This window comes from Argopecten irradians, unplaced genomic scaffold, assembly GCF_041381155.1.
Source record: "Argopecten irradians isolate NY unplaced genomic scaffold, Ai_NY scaffold_0377, whole genome shotgun sequence".
Taxonomy (NCBI): Eukaryota; Metazoa; Mollusca; class Bivalvia; order Pectinida; family Pectinidae; genus Argopecten; species Argopecten irradians.
Genome location: NW_027187844.1, coordinates 15,923 through 35,823, shown reverse-complemented (window position 1 = coordinate 35,823; position 19,901 = coordinate 15,923). Strand labels below are relative to the sequence as shown.

The 19,901-nt window shown below is 35.5% G+C and overlaps 1 protein-coding gene and 3 long non-coding RNA genes across 5 annotated transcripts; 2 read left to right on the top strand and 2 right to left on the bottom strand.

Annotated features, from left to right (window-relative positions):
- Nucleotides 1–1,623: 1,623 nt before the first annotated feature.
- Nucleotides 1,624–4,392, bottom strand: LOC138312578 (uncharacterized). The gene has a single exon (XM_069253391.1). It carries the CDS (start codon nt 3,680–3,682, stop codon nt 2,534–2,536), a length of 1,149 nt encoding a protein of 382 aa, XP_069109492.1. The 5' UTR covers nt 3,683–4,392; the 3' UTR covers nt 1,624–2,533.
- Nucleotides 4,393–6,525: 2,133 nt separating this feature from the next.
- LOC138312576 (uncharacterized) lies at nt 6,526–9,423 on the bottom strand. Its single transcript, XR_011206982.1, has 3 exons — nt 9,307–9,423; nt 7,531–7,595; nt 6,526–6,848 (listed from the first exon to the last, which is right to left on the bottom strand). It is a non-coding gene; the product is annotated as an uncharacterized lncRNA (long non-coding RNA).
- A 292-nt stretch (nt 9,424–9,715) lies between these two features.
- On the top strand, nt 9,716–13,260 carry LOC138312582 (uncharacterized). Of its 2 annotated transcripts, none has more exons than XR_011206984.1 (2): nt 9,716–9,882; nt 13,122–13,260. It is a non-coding gene; the product is annotated as an uncharacterized lncRNA (long non-coding RNA). The 2 variants fall into 2 exon arrangements; XR_011206985.1 differs by lacking the exon at nt 9,716–9,882 and adding an exon at nt 11,585–12,131.
- Nucleotides 13,261–15,776: 2,516 nt separating this feature from the next.
- Nucleotides 15,777–19,679, top strand: LOC138312579 (uncharacterized). Its single transcript, XR_011206983.1, has 2 exons — nt 15,777–17,712; nt 17,957–19,679. It is a non-coding gene; the product is annotated as an uncharacterized lncRNA (long non-coding RNA).
- Nucleotides 19,680–19,901: the final 222 nt, after the last annotated feature.

Below are 19,901 nucleotides of genomic sequence, written 5' to 3'. Positions count from 1 at the left end.
CAAACATTTCCAGGTGTACCTACAATTCTTAAAACGCAAATTAGCGTTTGGAAATTAATCTACGAGTCGGTATTCTTATGTAACTCTTATAAGCACTTGATTTCCACCTGCCACATTCCATAATAGCTTCAGTAGACATGTTACATAGGGATGCAGTTGTGGTTGCACCAATTCTGAAGGAATGTGCTTTGTAGTACCTACTGTTGTAGCCTAAAAGAGTGCATGCTTTTGTAAGGATACTAGAAAATTGATATCTTGTTAAAACTCTACCACCAAAATGACATAGTAATGGACCCTGAACCCTAGGTCGAACTGCCATATATCTGCGAAGGTTACCAACTGGACAATAAATGGTATCGTTACTTGGCAGCTCGATGATAGTACCTTTGCTATATTGGTCAGTCTTTGAAGAAGATAGGTGTATTGTAGCAGCATTTTCTTGAAGTGTCACTTGTGAAAATGTGATAACCCTGAACGCCATGTCTTTACTACTGACTGTGATTTCACCTACCCGGAAAAAACCATAAAAATGCTAATGAATATGCACAACTAAACAATGCAACCTCATACTGAGAGCTACAAATTCTGGGGAGTACCTTAATAATACTAGCTAAAAGGTCTACTGTTATGGGTAATCTGGTGTCACCACCCTCATCGCTGTCTCTCCTAATTCCCTCTAACAGTTTTTTAACAATAAATTGTTGAGTAGGATCCTCATGACCACCTAGCTTGAAATTAAAACTCAAACCAGCCAAATAGGTTTTCACTGTAGAGTGTGAGTAGCCTTTAACAGACATATAGGCAATATATCTCATTACTTGTTGTGTGGGAGGGGCCAGGATAAATCTAAGGACAAATCTTCCTGAAACTGTCGAAAACTGTTCATGGCCACTGTGTATGACCCAGATGTGTTTTTCGAAACCGATAGCTGAATTAATCTGTTGACCTCACTGTCAAGAGTGTCGACATGAACCCTTCCGGTACCCTTGCTGGCTCCCGATTTGCCCAAGGCCGGATTTCTCGAAACCTTGAAAACTGAAAACGAGACAATGAATCTGCTGCAGAGTTACGTGCCCCTGCTAACATGAGTGGCCATAAAATGAATGCTGTTGTGCATACAGTGAATTAAAAATGGTCTCAACAAAGACATAACCCTTTGTGACTTTGATGTTTTGTTGTTTAATATAGTTACTAAGCTAATATTGTCTACATAAAAATTAATTTTCTTAGACCTGAACTCAGAAGACCAAACTTGAACTGCCAAAAAAAAAAAAAAACTATATTGGCACCAATTCTAAAAAGGTTATGTCTCTCATGATGGATTTTCCCTGCCAACCACTTGGCCACCTAAAAGCTATCCAATTACTTCCCCAACAGGCACCACAACCTAATTCCCAGTTCCCTGCACTATCTGTATACAGACCTAAATCCACACTACTGCTCCAAGAACTCTCCACAAAGTAACAGGACCCGTTGAAATCTTTTAAAAATAACAACCACATTTCTAAGTCTGCTCTAATTTCCTCGGATATTCTTACTTTATAAAAAGGTTTTTGTATGCCTGCCATTGCATCAAACACACGCCGTGTAAAAGGCCCTAGCTATTGGTATATAGCATTTGCACAAAAAGACATAATCCCAGCAAGAGACTGTAATTCCTGTAATTTTACTTTCTTACCCTTATCCAACACTTTCAAAATTTCTGACCTGAGTAATACAACTTTCTCCCGAGGTACCCTGACTACCATTTTAATAGTGTCAATTTCAAGACCCAAAAACACCAAAACTGTAGTTGGACCTTCGGATTTTTCCTCAGCTATGGGTATACCCATTTCATTGCAAGTTTCTCGAAAAACAGACATGAGCCTAGCACAAGTATCACATTTTTCCTTTCCAGCAAATATAAAATCATCCAAATAATGATCTAGACTTTGCTCACCAGACTTCTCCTTGACTACCCATTCAATAAATGTTGAAAACTTTTCAAATAGACTACATGAAACTGAGCACCCCATAGGTAAACACTTATCAACAAAGTACATGTCTTGAAACTTAAATCCTAGTAATGGAAAATCCGCCGGATGGATTGGAAGGAGACGGAATGCAGATTTAATATCCATTTTACCCAACAAAGTCCCTTTTCCCAACTCTGCTATCATCTGAACTACTTTATCAAATGACGAATACTTGACAGAAACTGTATCGGGATCAATATTACTATTTATACTATTACCTGAAGGCCATGACAGGTGAGTAATTAACCGCCATTTTCCATCTTTTTTGGGAACTAAGCCTATAGGGGACCCCATCCACTGTGCCATTGGTTTTTTCTGCAAAAGGGCCTGCTACTCTACCTAATTCAACTTCCTGCATTATTTTCTGGTAAGTTTGTGTTGGATATAAGGAGGCTGATTTCAAATTTCTGGATTCTCTAGGGATCCTAGGGCCTAGATATTGAATTCTAAAACCGTTTATAAAACCCTCGAGAAGCTGTGTCCCTACTGCTGCCTGTGGGTACTTAGCCACCCAGTGACTAAGAGTGGTGATTTTTATTGGTGTCTTTCCCAATGTCCACACCTGTTTGCAATCCTTGCTTGTTTCCCTGTCTTTGGTGTTTTGTATTGTTTGTTTTTCGAAAAGAGTATGGGTTGTTGGAATTCCCTTTGAAACAATTCATACTAGCATGCCCCCCACTACACTTGTTACATTTATGAGTGTAGCTGCAGTTAGGGCGTGTACAATTTCCTTTATAATTGAAGTCAAAACATTTTAAGGTGTTCGAATTTTGAGTTTGTGTCTGAGATAGGGAGACCCGCTGTGGCTGCATATATAACAGGTATAATTCATTGTCAATTATGCCCCATGCCCCTTGGGGATTGAGAGCTTTCCTTAACCTGTATTGCTCGTCATATTTTATCCAGTCCATGCCACCACATCTCAGAGCCCCCAGGCGAACAACCTGCATATATTTTAACAAGCCATGCAACTGTTCTGGATGTACTGCTGTATAGATGCTGATATATATAATAAATGCATCTGTCCATTTACTGATGTCCGAAATCTTAGGGTATTGGTTTTTTGGTTTGATAAGAAGCTCCCCATCAACAAGAGATATTCTATGAGCCTGATGTGAATCTCCCATTGAGTTGGACAACAATTGTGAGAGTTCAACATACTCTCCATTAGTAATCTTTAGTTTCACTGAAGCGGATACATGCAAGCCTAAAATATTATTCACGCTTGCAATAGGGGTTGGCATTACACCAAAGGACATACCCTGGTCTTGTAATACAGGAGGTGGGGCTGCTACCGGTAGCTCAGGTGGCGTAGATCTAGATTGGTCGGTTCCACTCCCGGCTGCAGGTCCTGTATTTGTCCTATGGTTAGGCATCGCCGACTCAGCTTCTACAGGATTTGTCCTATGGTTAGGCATCGCCGACTCAGCTTCTACAGGCACTGTTGCTCCTCCTGCCCTCTTTCGTCTCTTCGCTCTAGTATACATGATAGCTATAGGAGTGGACGGCTTACTAAGTATGCATTCATGCATAAAGAAAAAAACGAAACGTGTGAGTAGAACACCTTTAAAATATTTTCCATAATTATAAGGTAATAATGTTGTACAAGTACTAAAATACTGTTTTTGCTTCGTAATTGTGAAATCAAAAAAAAAAAAATCTCTCATATTACAAATTTACAAGTAATGTTAAATTTTACCGTAACGTTCCTGTACGTGTACAGAAAACGGTTCACATTGGGACGTCGACTTGACCGAAATATATAGGTCATGACCGCTTAGGTAAACTCGTCCCAACAGGGAATCTCGCCCCGAGTGAGTAAAGTGAATCAATACGATCGCAATCGTCTCCAAAGAGGTGCAAGATTAACGATTAAAATTATATGTTCAATGTCTAAAGTGAGCCGATCACATTATATACAAAATTAATGCTAGCCTATGTTTATATGCGATATCGACAAGAAAGTAGAACTCGACCCAAGTTCGGCCTCGTCAAAAATATTCCGAGTCGAATATCATAAGATAGATTCTATAATGAAACGAATTCAAAATAATGAAAGTATTTCGATGCATTCATTATGTATCACAAAAACAAAAAAAAAAACAAAAAAACAATTAATGCCTTTACTTTTAAATATACTTTAACTTGGCCAAACTATCGACAATGCCGGCGCCATGCCGGAATATGAAGTCAGTGACAGGGAAATAAATCCATTCCCATCTAACGGAATATGTTTGAGAAAATAATCCGAAATCAGATCAAAAACATACATCAGGTATCAAACAAAAGAAATGCATCGAAAACTTGAAGAAATTGAGTGTTCAAACCCAATTATTTTTTCACATAAACTTAGCCTCTTTCAAAGCTGTCCTTGTACCAAAATGTCTTCAAATTAAAAAGGGGGGATAACTCTCCAGCAATTCTGACATAATTTGTGTTTAGGTAACACGCTACCAAATCAGCAGGTGCCCTCCGATAACCGCACTATATGGTTTATTGCCATAAGTGCTATTAAGGTACTAATATGTAAAACTCTGTTAGATTAAGGTACTAATATGTAAATCTCTGTTAGATTAAGGTAAAAATATGTAAAACTCTGTTAGATTAAGGTACTAATATGTAAATATCTGTTGGATTAAGGTACTAATATGTAAAACTCTGTTAGATTAAGGTACTAATATGTAAAACTCTGTTAGATTAAGGTACTAATAAATGTAAAACTCTCTGTTAGATTAAGGTACTAATATGTAAATCTCTGTTAGATTAAGGTACTAATATGTAAAACTCTGTTAGATTAAGGTACTAATATGTAAATCTCTGTTAGATTAAGGTAAAAATATGTAAAACTCTGTTAGATTAAGGTACTAATATGTAAATATCTGTTGGATTAAGGTAGTAATATGCAAAACTCTGTTAGATTAAGGTACTAATATGTAAATATCTGTTAGATTAAGGTAAAAATATGTAAAACTCTGTTAGATTAAGGTACTAATATGTAAATATCTGTTGGATTAAGGCACTAATATGTAAATCTCTGTTAGATTAAGGTACTAATATGTAAATCTCTGTTAGATTAAGGTACTAATATGTAAATATCTGTTGGATTAAGGTACTAATATGTAAATATCTGTTGGATTAAGGTAGTAATATGCAAAACTCTGTTAGATTAAGGTACTAATATGTAAATATCTGTTAGATTAAGGTACTAATATGTAAATATCTGTTGGATTAAGGTAGTAATATGCAAAACTCTGTTAGATTAAGGTACTAATATGTAAATATCTGTTAGATTAAGGTAAAAATATGTAAAACTCTGTTAGATTAAGGTACTAATATGTATAAATATCTGTTGGATTAAGGCACTAATATGTAAATCTCTGTTAGATTAAGGTACTAATATGTAAATCTCTGTTAGATTAAGGTACTAATATGTAAATATCTGTTGGATTAAGGTACTAATATGTAAATATCTGTTGGATTAAGGTAGTAATATGCAAAACTCTGTTAGATTAAGGTACTAATATGTAAATATCTGTTAGATTAAGGTACTAATATGTAAATATCTGTTGGATTAAGGTAGTAATATGCAAAACTCTGTTAGATTAAGGTAGTAATATGCAAAACTCTGTTAGATTAAGGTACTAATATGTAAATATCTGTTAGATTAAGGTAAAAATATGTAAATCTCTGTTAGATTAAGGTACTTATATGTAAAACTCTGTTAGATTAAGGTACTAATATGTAAAACTCTGTTAGATTAAGGTACTAATATGTAAAACTCTGTTAGATTAAGGTACTAATATGTAAAACTCTGTTAGATTAAGGTACTAATATGTAAATATCTGTTGGATTAAGGTACTAATATGTAAAACTCTGTTAGATTAAGGTACTAATATGTAAATTTCTGTTAGATTAAGGTAAAAATATGTAAAACTCTGTTAGATTAAGGTACTAATATGTAAATATCTGTTGGATTAAGGTAGTAATATGCAAAACTCTGTTAGATTAAGGTACTAATATGTAAATCTCTGTTAGATTAAGGTACTAATATGTAAAACTCTGTTAGATTAAGGTACTAATATGTAAAACTCTGTTAGATTAAGGTACTAATATGTAAAACTCTGTTAGATTAAGGTACTAATATGTAAATATCTGTTGGATTAAGGTACTAATATGTAAAACTCTGTTAGATTAAGGTACTAATATGTAAAACTCTGTTAGATTAAGGTACTAATATGTAAAACTCTGTTAGATTAAGGTACTAATATGTAAAACTCTGTTAGATTAAGGTACTAATATGTAAAACTCTGTTAGATTAAGGTACTAATATGTAAATCTCTTTTGATATTCCATAGAAAATTGTACATATCATGCAACATGACTTTGATTCTTTCAATTCGTGCGTTGCAACTGATACAATCCATTTGACACATTTTTGCAAGAATTGTAACTGGTAAATAAAATTGTACAAACCTTTTCTTTTGAATGCAGGTAAAGACGTATAGGGTTCGTTTTTAGGTCGTCAATGAACGCTCCGAAAGAATGTTCACCTGACTTCATACCTTCTTCTACTCTTTTACCTGTGAACGTCGCAAGGAAGTATTCTAAATGATTTAGGGAAAGATTTGATGATGCATTATGTCCACCAGGAAAATATCTTCGTGCGGCCATATCGGTCACATCGGCTAAAGTAGCAGATCTGGTCACATCTATCTCAAGTTTCCCTCCTCCCCTATTTCCTTGCACTAATTTATATATTTTTTTGTGGAAATGTTTCCAGCCGAATTGTATACGTCTAGTATCTTTTTTGCCTCTTTTTGTCGACATCAGTCCCTAAAAAGAAATAAAATAACCCAAGAAGGTAACTATTTCTTTGAAGTGAATAAATTTGTAAGCAAGACCTTATAATTACTTTCGTTTTAAAAATATAACGAAACAACAGTTAGTTTCAATCATATTACACATTGCATTTGTGTAATAATATACATTAAGGTAATAATATATATTAAATGATCTGTGTTATTACTCTAATCATTGGGTGGTATTTATATGCTCAAAAGACACCGTGGCATGAAATTATAGAAAAGGCTTCAGTTTTAATTTGATAAATTTCTTCATGAGTTTTGAAAATCTCAAACTTTTTCATAATTTTCTTTGGTATAGAAACTGGAATTTTGTGCTGAGATGTATTATAAATGTACAGTGTATTATATGCAAATCTCTGGCACCTAAACCAGATATTATTACATATATTATTATATATATATAAACATTTCCTGAAGAACACCTATATATATATATATAACATCTCCTGAAGCGGCAGCTGGGAAAACGGTAGAGATCGATGGTAGATTTGTTTAAGTTTTGTTTTTTCTATATATATATATATATATTATAGTAATTTAAGGAGGTTCTAATGGAAACATACAGACGATATTGTAAAGTGGTTTCTGAACGCACAACATTCAAAGGAATGAGCTAAAATTGAGCATTGAAAACGATGCAATTTACCAACCGTTTGTCTCTTTCCCCTCTTGCTTTGAAACTCCTTGAACCGTTTTACTATGGGAGAGTCTGTTTCTGAAATTTGATTCAACAAAATCTTATTGGAAGCAATTGTGGTATTTAACAAGTAAAACGAAATTAAGTTTTGAATTGATTCTGTTCGCATGCCATATACAGGTTTTCAACATAAAGCGTAACTAAAAATGCCATCATTCGGATAAATGTAGTAGTGTAATTTTACTATTTTTATTTTCTATATGTTATACTTTAGTACGCGTTCGCGTGTGGTCCGTATAGCGATATTCGCGGGTCGTAGATACGCAATGCGACAAGATCGTTGGCGCGCGCGCGGAAAAGGCACGTGTGAGTGAGAGCGATGAGTTATGTGAATGTGACGTAACTTGTATGCCAATCATATTTGTATCCTTATATGGTATTGGTCTATTGTCTACGTCGTGAGTGAATGTTTGGTAGTTTATTTGGGGTACTGGTCACTTGGGGTTTGGACGGCCAAGCGGCATCATGGATATTTAGATGAACTAATTGCAGACGCATAGGAAATTAACTAAATAAATAATTGGTATTTATATGAATAAATTGGTAGGTAGCCCGACAATAGCATTGGTGTCTTCCTTGTGGACAAAACCTATAGTTACTACATAAATTTTATCCAAATCTGTAAATATCTTAATTTTGATCTGTATATGACACCTTTGTATCAAGAGTGATTGAAAATATATTCAATATATAAATTCTGAAAATCAGCAGTCCGTTCCGTGGTGCCTTGATTTTATTGTCATGGCAAATTGAAAACTAGAAATATGTCTGTTAGACATTCAGTGCTCGCTAAATACTTCCTAACCTTAATTTCCGCTATGAAATCATCCTCTGCAACAGGTGTACGTATACGTAGCACTTTATCCTTGGGATTATTGCAAGGAGATGGTTTACGCCCTTTGTGCATTGTAATAAATTCTGTCCTTTACTTCATCAGAACTTTAAATGTGAAATTACTTTGAAGTTCTTTGTTACATAAAAGTGTGTTTATTATAATTTTGATATTGATACGATAAACTTGTTTCGCTGTTCAAAATAGTTGTCCGCTAGAACACCGTCCAGTCTCTGTGCACGTGGTGACTTTCTGGTGTACATAAGATCTAGAGCTCAGACATTCAGACTGATATTTCATAATGTGTTTTTTATTCTGTTTCTCTAACGCAAAGCTGTGTAATTTTATAAATATTAATAAGAAGCAAGTGCGGTCTATTGCCACAGAGCTTATTAAGCGATAGTGCAACGTACACCTAGGACCTAGGATAATGTGAAATAAATTAAATATGTGGCCGGTACTATAAATTATCCGTTTCAACTTGAATTGCATTGTAATGTTCCGGAAGTTTCCAAAGTCGATCAGATGCTTAGAATATCGTGACCGATGCAAGAGTTTGTATGATACGCCGCTTGAAGTTTACACAGAATAAATGCGTTTAGCACTGAGTATAGTCATTAGATTATCGCTGACAAGTATATCTTAATATATGTTTTTGAACTAAATCATGGCGAAATCTATTAAACGCTATTAGACACTGACTTCCGGTATCGCGTGCGCAGTTGGAATCTGCGCATAGCGGATGTACACAGACTCTACACACGACAAGGAAAATAATAGTACGAGTACACTCGCACTAAAAACAATAGCCTACATCAGCACCAACATTTAAACCTGTACAGTAACAGCTGAAACAAACAGCGATTGATAATTTGCCTTTTCATTATTTATACAAACCTTTTGATAAAGTGTCTCGACACCTTTCCCTGAGACGCACTCTATCCCCAATGCTTGTGAGACCAAGGGCGACGAAATCTTCGTCCGTCATTTTTAAAATTTCAGACGGAGTTATCTGTGAATGTCAAATACTTGATTTTAATGAATGACTAAACGATCAATATAAGAAAAATCATCAGTTTCTCTGGCTATTACAATGTCATGTTTTATTCGTGATATTATTTTTGCAAGAACTGTTGGGTTCACTTGTGATCCAAACTGGCGAGGAAATAGCATGAATTAAGGTGAATCTGTATTTAATATCTTATCTATGTCTTAGACAATCTATCTTACAGATCCGATATTACTGGCGAAACACGTGTATACCCCAAATGAGGCCTCGCTATTTAAAGCATGCGCCTTATTTTCCAACGCATGCTCCATACTAAATAGTCAACTATTGACTGTTGACATGGTCCTCTTAAATAGTAACCCCATGTACTATGTAAGAGTGTGGAATCTTTTGCGTTAGAAGATAAAAATGCTGATGCGTCTGCATATGGGATGAATTGTGGGAAAAAGCTGTCGAAGATAAAGGTAAGCGTCTACAGAATATGTTTTAGTCTGTTTAATAGAATTTATACTGTACGGTAAATGATCATTTAAATCATAAATAAAGGATGATTATTTTAGCATTAGCATATGAACCTTGAGAAGGAATGTGAAGTTTTACACTACAAAATGGGATACTTCGATGAACCACTTAACGTGTGACTAAAGCATACTTAAGTTAGATCTATTATCGACCAATATATTGACCAGATTAATAAAAAACAGAAAGAATTATTTCAACATGCTACCGGTCCAGTTTCAAGTATCTACCTACAGTAGGCCTTTCAGATCTTGACAAGAAGTAGTTCAAAGATTTTAGGAATTTTGGCCCCTGTGATCCCGGATATAGTTCAAGGTCAATCATTTTAACAAGCTTGATAATTATTGATGTCAGCATGCAATATGCCTAATATAAGGTCTCTAGGCCTTCTAGAACTTTATAAGGAGTCATTTGAAGATATTATGAGTTTTTAACCCATTTGACCTTGAATGATGGTCAATGTCATTCATATCAAAAAACATGGTAGTTACATGTATTTATTGCAACATGCTACAGGCCTAATATTTGGTTCCTAGGCATTCTAGAACTTCACAAAAAGTCATTTGAAGGTTTCAGGTTTTTTGGCCCATGTGACCTCGAATAAAGGTCAAGGCCGTTCATATTAACAAACACGGTAGCCAATTATGTCAGCATGCTACTGGCTTAATATTAGGTTCCTAGGCTTTCTAGAACTTCATAAGAAGTCATTTGAAGATTTTATGAGTTTTTAACCCATTTGACCTTGAATGATGGTCAATGACATTCATATCAACAAACATGGTAGTCATTTATGTCAACATGCTACAGGCCTAGGCTTGATATTAGGTTCCTAGGCTTTCTAGAACTTCACAAGAAGTCATTGGGAGGTTTCAGGTTTTTTGGCCCATGTGACCTCGAATAAAGGTCAAGGTCGTTCATATTAATAAACATGGTAGCCAATTATGTCAGCATGCTATTGGATTAATATTAGGTTCCTAGGCTTTCTAGAACTTCATCAGAAGTCATTTGAAGATTTTATGAGTTTTTAACCCATTTGACCTTGAATGATGGTCAATGTCATTCATATCAAAAAACATGGTAGTCATTTATTGCAACATGCTACAGGCCTAATATTAAGTTCCTAGACTTTCTAGAACTTAACAAGAAGTCATTGGAAGGTTTCAAGTTTTTTAGCCCATGTGACCTCAAATAAAGGTCAAGGTCCTTCATATTAACAAACATGGTAGCTAATTTTGTCAGCATGCTACTCACTGGCTTAATATTCGGTTCCTAGGCATTCTAGAACTTCACAAAAAGTCATTGGAAGTTTTAGGATTTTGGCCCATGTGACCTTGAATGAAAGTCAAGGTCATTCATATAAACAAACTTAGTAGTCATTTATGTCAGCATGCTACAGACCTAATATTAGGTCTCTGGGCCTTCTGGATCTCGAAGAAGATTTTTTAATGATATTTTTTTTTAAATTGCACATTTGAAATGTGACCCATATTTCCAATTGGAAAATGACATTTTACAGATAAAAGTGTTACCTTGGTTATTTGTTAATTAGGTCATCGGACACAAAATGCATATTTCGTTCGTCCTCATATGCTGTGGGTAAACTTTTCACATTTTTAATTTCTTCTCAAGTTAGTGCGATTTAGCTGAAACTTGCAAGAAATGATCCTGACATGGTCTCGACCAAGCGTTCTTATTTTTGGGGTCTATCAAAAGTCTAAGATGGCTGACACAGTTGCCATATTGAAATCCTATTTTGAACTTTTAAAGTTCTACCAGTGCAATTTAGCTGAAACTTACTTGAAATTATCCTGATATGGTTCCTACCGAGTGTTTTTCTTTTTTTAAGTTGATCAGTAATCAAAGATGTCCATCACAGCAATACAACATATAGTATAAAATTGTAGAAGTACATTTAAGATAATAGTTTATTTGACCCCTGTGACCTTTGAATAAAGATCAAGGTCATTCATTTGAACATACATGTACTTGGTAGCTCTTTATCCAATCATGCTACATGCCCATTAGCAAGTCTCTAGGGCTCTCAGTTATTTAAAGGTTTTAGCCTTTTTATTCCAGCATGCTACAGGCACAATATCAGATCTCTAGGACTGTTACAAGATGTCAGTTAGAGAGTTTAGCCTTATTTGACCCCTTGGACCTTGAATGAAAGACTAGGTCATGGCAATTTATCGAGGTATAAAAATATAAAGTACATGTACCAATCTTCACATCAGTCTAAGCACCAGCCCTACTGCTCTTGCGCAAGAATCAGATGCAATAAGAGTTCTGTAAGTGTGTGTGTGTGTTTAATCACTTTGGATACATTCAATTGTGTATAAATTAGTGTAAGTTTAATATTTTATAGGGACAGTTTAGATCCCTTTCCGAGATCCGGAAATCCGGAAATAATAGATGTACAGGTCAACTATTTGCTCATTGCATGTTGGCATCAGTTCACCAAAAGAAACCCACTAAACCCTCATCTTTACAATGTCATTCAATTCATCTGATTCTTGCTCAAGTGCAATAGCACTCGTGCTTAGACTGGTCCGAAGATCGGTACCTGTACTACTATTACATGGATCCAATATGGGTGAAACTGTGTTAAAGGTAGGCATAAAAATGCAACGTAAATTATAAAGATTATGTGTACAAATAATCAAGAGAACTACATTGAAGATATAATGTAGGCAAAATATATATTCAGCATTATTCACTTTCATAAAATAACATCTTCAACTACGTGAAGCTGTCATTATGGTATTCTAGATCACAGAAGGCTTGTAGCTAGATGTAAGCTTACACTGCACCATTGTAAGCTTATATACCGATAGAAAATCTCGGTGACACGTGTAGTTACAGATAAATATTACATGTACATTATTTGATGCATTCATATTGATCATGAGATAACAAGTAACAAAATGGCTCCATGAGCAACTGATCATGAGCATGGTATGAATTCCTTCTTTCTAAGACATATATGTAGCTTTATGAAACAATATGCAGTACCACCCTTTAAATCATTACCGCTTTACCCTGTCATGTGCTAGTGGAGCAAAGATTTTTTTGTAGAACTCATCCAATCACTTTTTAACTTTTTTGTCATTTATACCTGAAACAGTTAAGTAATACACACTTCAGTGGCTATATTTATAACGTCATCTGATCCATATTTTTCCAGATGCAGTACAGGAGAGGAGCAAATGTAGCAGCCAGACAGGGATTCAAACCCAGGACCCTCAAACACTAGCCGAATAATGCTCCACCGCTGAACTACCTGGTCAACGCGGATCAACCCAGTCCATTCCCACTGCATTCCTCCCTCCCTTTTCAAAGTCTTTGCCTTCAAAGGCATTTTAAGACCACTATATGTATAACACCATGTTTATGTCGACACTAAATCCAGAACCAGGGGTATATACACATTACACCAGGGTTATATAGACACTACAGCCCTAACACCAGGGTATATAGACACTACGGGTCTAACATCAGGGTTATATAGACACTACAGCTCTAGCACCAGGGTTATATAGACACAACAGCTCTAGGGTCAGGGTTATATAGACACTACAGTCCTAACACCAGGGTTATATAGACACTACAGCTCTAACACCAGGGTTATATAGACACTACAGTCCTAACACCAGGGTTATATAGACACTACAGTCCTAACACCAGGGTTATATAGACACTACAGCTCTAACACCAGGGTTATATAGACACTACAGTCCTAACACCAGGGTTATATAGACACAACAGCTCTAGCACCAGGGTTATATAGACACTACAGTCCTAAAACCAGGGTTATATAGACACTACAGCTCTAGCACCAGGGTTATATAGACACTACAGCTCTAGCACCAGGGTTATATAGACACAACAGCTCTAGGGTCAGGGTTATATAGACACTACAGTCCTAACACCAGGGTTATATAGACACTACAGTCCTAACACCAGGGTTATATAGACACTACAGTCCTAACACCAGGGTTATATAGACACTACAGCTCTAACACCAGGGTTATATAGACACTACAGCTCTAGCACCAGGGTTATATAGACACTACAGTCCAAACACCAGGATATATAGACACTACAGCCCTAACACCAGGGTATATAGACACCACAACTCTAAAACCAGGGTATATAGACACTACAGCCCTAACACCAGGGTATATAGACACAACAACTCTAGCACCAGGGATATATAGACACTACAGCTCTAGCACCAGGGTTATATAGAAACTACAGGTCTAACACCAGGGTTATATAGAAACTACAGGTCTAACACCAGGGTTATATAGACACTACAGGTCTAACACCAGGGTTATATAGACACTACAGCCCTAACACCAGGGTACTACTACAGGTCTAACACCAGGGTTATATAGACACTACAGGTCTAACACCAGGGTTATATAGACACTACAGCCCTAACACCAGGGTTATATAGACACTACAGGTCTAACACCAGGGTTATATAGACACTACAGCCCTAACACCAGGGTATATAGACACTACAGGTCTAACACCAGGGTATATAGACACTACAGCTCTAACACCAGGGTTATATAGACACTACAGCCCTAACACCAGGGTATATAGACACTACAGGTCTAACACCAGGGTTATATAGACACTACAGGTCTAACACCAGGGTATATAGACACTACAGGTCTAACACCAGGGTTATATAGACACTACAGCCCTAACACCAGGGTTATATAGACACTACAGCCCTAACACCAGGGTATATAGACACTACAGGTCTAACACCAGGGTATATAGACACTACAGGTCTAACACCAGGGTTATATAGACACTACAGCCCTAACACCAGGGTTATATAGACACTACAGCCCTAACACCAGGGTTATATAGACACTACAGCTCTAACACCAGGGTTATATAGACACTACAGGTCTAACACCAGGTTTTATATAGACACTACAGGTCTAACACCAGGGTTATATAGACACTACAGCTCTAACACCAGGGTTATATAGACACTACAGGTCTAACACCAGGGTATATAACACTACAGTCTAACACCAGGGTTATATAGACACTACAGGTCTCACCAGGGTATATAGACACTACAGGTCTAACACCAGGGTTATATAGACACACTACAGGTCTAACACCAGGGTTATATAGACACTACAGGTCTAACACCAGGGTTATATAGACACTACAGGTCTAACACCAGGGTTATATAGACACTACAGGTCTAACACCAGGGTTATATAGACACTACAGGTCTAACACCAGGGTTATATAGACACTACAGCTCTAACACCAGGGTATATAGACACTACAGCTCTAACACCAGGGTATATAGACACTACAGCTCTAACACCAGGGTATATAGACACTACAGGTCTAACACCAGGGTATATAGACACTACAGGTCTAACACCAGGGTATATAGACACTACAGCTCTAACACCAGGGTTATATAGACACTACAGGTCTAACACCAGGGTTATATAGACACTACAGATCTAACACCAGGGTTATATAGACACTACAGGTCTAACACCAGGGTATATAGACACTACAGGTCTAACACCAGGGTTATATAGACACTACAGCTCTAACACCAGGGTTATATAGACACTACAGGTCTAGCACCAGGGTTATATATAGACACTACAGCTCTAACACCAGGGTATATAGACACTACAGTCAACACCAGATAAGACACTACAGGTCTAAACCAGGGTATATAGACACTATCAACACCAGGGTATAGCACCACACAGGTATATAGTAATAAGACACTGCAGATCTAGCACCAGGCTTAACCGGTATATAGACACTACAGGTCAAACACCATGGTAAATACAGACACTACAGGTCTAAAACAAGGGTATATAGACATCACAGGTCTAGCACCACAGGTATATGTTATATAGACACTACAGCTCTAGCACCAGATGTATACTTACACATCAGGTCTAACACCAGAACATTATATATACAGGTTTAGCACCAGAGGTATATAGACACTATAGGTTTTGCACCAGAGGAATATAGACACTACAGGTATAGCACCAGAGGTATATGTTATATAGACACTACAGCTTTAGCACCAGATGTATACTTACACATCAGGTCTAACACCAGAACATTATATATACAGGTTTAGCACCAGAGGTATATAGACACTATAGGTTTAGCACCAGAGGTATATAGACACTACAGGTTTAGCACCAGAGGTATATGGACACTACAGGTTTAGCACCAGCGGTATATAGAAAAGGGGTATAGGTTTATTCGAAGATATGTAAATTAAGCTATCAATAGCATATTTTTTCTTTGGAAATAGGTTTTAAATGCAAGAAATAAAAGCTAATGAGATAATATTCTAGAATAGTAAGAGGGTAACTTGAGCTATTTCCAACATAAAGCCCGCATATTTTTCAAATTTGGTAATAGCATTCACAGATAGCCCATATTGGCAGATAGTCGCATTAGGCATCTTCTGATGTAAAAAAAAAAAATTGTATACCCCATGGCCAATTCGCAGGAAATTACGGTGAATTATCAAAAATTAGAAACTTATATCCAGATATGTTATTTTTCATTTCAAATGATAAATTTCCTATAGATTCAATAAATATTGCTGAGCTTAACTGGCTAGTACATATTTAGTTAAGACTAGTGTGATTTTGATTTTTTTTTTTTTTTTTTTTTTTGCAGAGATCATGATATTTGTTGGAAGAACGTTGTTTCCTTTGCCTCAAACAACTGCTCCGTTACGAACAACTTTGTGATGACCCACATCAAACAAAAACAACCACATGTTTTTTATGTTGGATGTAACTGCCACCTGGCCAACCTGTGCATTCTAGCAGCTGTCAAGACCCTGCCTATGCCCATTGACGATCTGTTGGTGGACACCTACTTCCATTTCTATTACAGGTTCATATAAATTATACATACTGCTTGAGGTAATTGATCAAAATTCTATACTATTACAACTTCAGTTTTAGAAAGAAAACTAATAATATGAGGTATTTGATGTCTTATCATAAAAAGAATAAATTATCTACCTACCTATCACACACTGACAGGTATGGGTAGATAAAGGGGACATGAACAATTTATTAGGGCTGGCCAGAAGGATCCTTAATCATTCAATTATTTAACAGAGAAATATGTCAAATTATAAATTTTAAGCTCAAGCAGGAAAGAGAAGTACAAAGAATTTACAAAGTTTTGGGGTGTAGAGCCAACCAAGATACTGAACATTGTTCTACCCATTGGTTGAGCCTTGAGAAGTGTGTGAAGTGAAGTGCCTGCTAGATCACTGGCCAGCCCTCCAGAGCTACAGGTACTTCAATTCTCATGATGTGGTGACGAAGTCTGGCCGAATCAAGAGGTTAATTGATGCTCAACTATCATCTCCCAAGATGAGAATGTACTACTTGTTTCTGGCTTTCATCCTAGAGCCACTCAAATGGTTTAACACAACTTTTCGTGTATTACTATAATTCTAATATATATGAAAAGTAGCAATTATTTTGAAGAAAAAGAAGTATGACAGAATATTTCAATTTGTATATGATCATTTGTATGATTGTAGTTCTTGTTAATATAAAGTCTATATTTTTATATGAATGTCACACCCTTATGTTTTAATCATTGATAATTCTTAATTATTTTACACAACAATTTTTGGACATTGGACCATTGTGCCTGAGGCATATGTAGTCGACAATGAAGACAGCATTTCCCCATCCTTGATCAATAAAAATTTTTGGGTAAGTTAAACAATATAAGTGTATAAATCATGAATATGTATTATAAATAACTTGTAAAACATTTTTAAATGATTAATCAAGGACATTTCAAATTCTGCAATAATATGAATTAAATGCATTTCTAGGAGGATAATACAATGATAGAAGTTTGTTATAATTTATTATCAATAATAATTACATTTGTGATAACCTACCAAAGAAAAGCTTGACACTACCAGGTAATTGTTTTCTTTTTATTCTAAAGGTCTGTCAGGAAATTCTATTGCACTGTTGTCGACAAGATGATCAAGAAATTTCCATTTGAGGGTACAGTCGTCGGCAAGTTGAGTTACCTTAACCCTGCTACAAGATCAGATGACACACCAATAGATGTGATGGCCATTGCCAGGAAGTTCCCAGGAGGACTTTCCCAAACTAGAGAGTGTCCTGGGCTCCGTTATAACTGTAACAAGGACATTAAGGTGGTTAAGCCTCATTAATCAATCAATGAACCAAACTAGAGGATGAACTGACTGATTACACTTGAATTCTGAACTTCCTAGATTGGTTCCTGGTAATGGGCCAGTATGGGGAAAATGTGTAATCTCATCACACTGATGACTTTGCTGTACCTTTTAACCTATCCAGGAGATCCTGAAGCTGACAAACACAGCAACAAGGAAATATAATATGTATCACTAATCTTCAGATTTCCAAATGGAATTGAGAGAATAATTAGTGCTTGAATTTAACTTGTACTATGATTTGTTCATATGAAATGATATGTGATGTGTTCTTACATGTATATGACTTGATCATGAACAGTTGGTATGTATTTATTAAGTTGTGTTTGTCATTTTAATAGTTTAAGAAACAGTTGATATTTTTTTCAGAATGAAAAAAGATATATGAATATTTGGTGTCATTTGCAGCTAGTCAGCTATGTTTATTTAAGAAGATGAAATGTTTAGTTGAGATGTTTGTTAATCATTTGAAAATAGTTGCTATTGTATTTTTATTAAGTCAACATCTTTATGACTTTAAGGTGACAGAATCAGTTTGAAGTTTTTCATAAAACATGAATTTATAGAGTTCAAGTTATATTTAACATAAAATGTCATTCATGAATATGACTACAATACTTATTTTTATTGAAGTAGTATTTATTTTCAATTAATTTTATAGAATAAATATTAATTATGGAGACCAGCTTGGCATAAAATGCATTCCATATAATTCAGTTGTTATTTCTATTGAAAGTTTATTGTTATAGGTATTCTGTGGACATTTGTAACTTATATATAATAGTTGTTGTATTTATTTTACAAAGAAGAGTAATATGTGTGATCAGATGACATTTGTGAAATTGATATGAAGTAGTTCCTATTTTTAAGTCATCTGACCCAAGTAGGCTAAAATCTTTAAATGACTTCTTTTGAATAACTATGAGACCTAGGAACCTGATTTTGGGCCTGTGACGTGCTGGGATGAAAGGCTACAAAGTTTATTCAAATGAATGACTTTAACCTTCATTCAAAGTAACAGGGGTCAAAAAGGCTAAAATCAAGTTTTTTCAAATGATTTAACTTGACCTTCATTTAAGGTCATAGGGGTCTAATAGGCTAAAATCTTTAAACGAATTCTTGTAAATAACTAAGAGTCCTAGAGACTGGATATTAAACTTGTAGAATGGTGGGGATCAAGGGACTTTAATTCATGGTCTAATTAATAAAATATATCAGAACCTGAACTTTTCCTATAAAAAGATGTCTTTGTATTGCCTTAATTGTTTGCTACTGCTTTATTCTTTGAGGTGTTGTATAATGTGCCAACAGTCAGATGACCCATGGGCCTGTTGTTTTTGTTAAACACATAGTGCTTCTTATCAATTAACTTCAATTTATCCTAGAATCATGTGAAATCTTGCAAGATGTTAAATGTTATGGAATTTATTCACAAATACAAATAAATGATATAGTTGTTTTAAACTGTTTTCAAGTTATCTGTACTGTATAGTGTGGCATGTCAACTCAAATGTTGATAATGTCATCAAAAAATCAAATCTAAATCTTCATCAATGCTTTTTCCTACCTATTTATCTTTTCTAATCGCTTTTACTGGTAAGAGCATATTCAATTTCTCTGCATGAAGATGAGAATTTTAATAGCTGTATTGTCCACAAAAAGACATGTAGAACATTCAATTAAAAG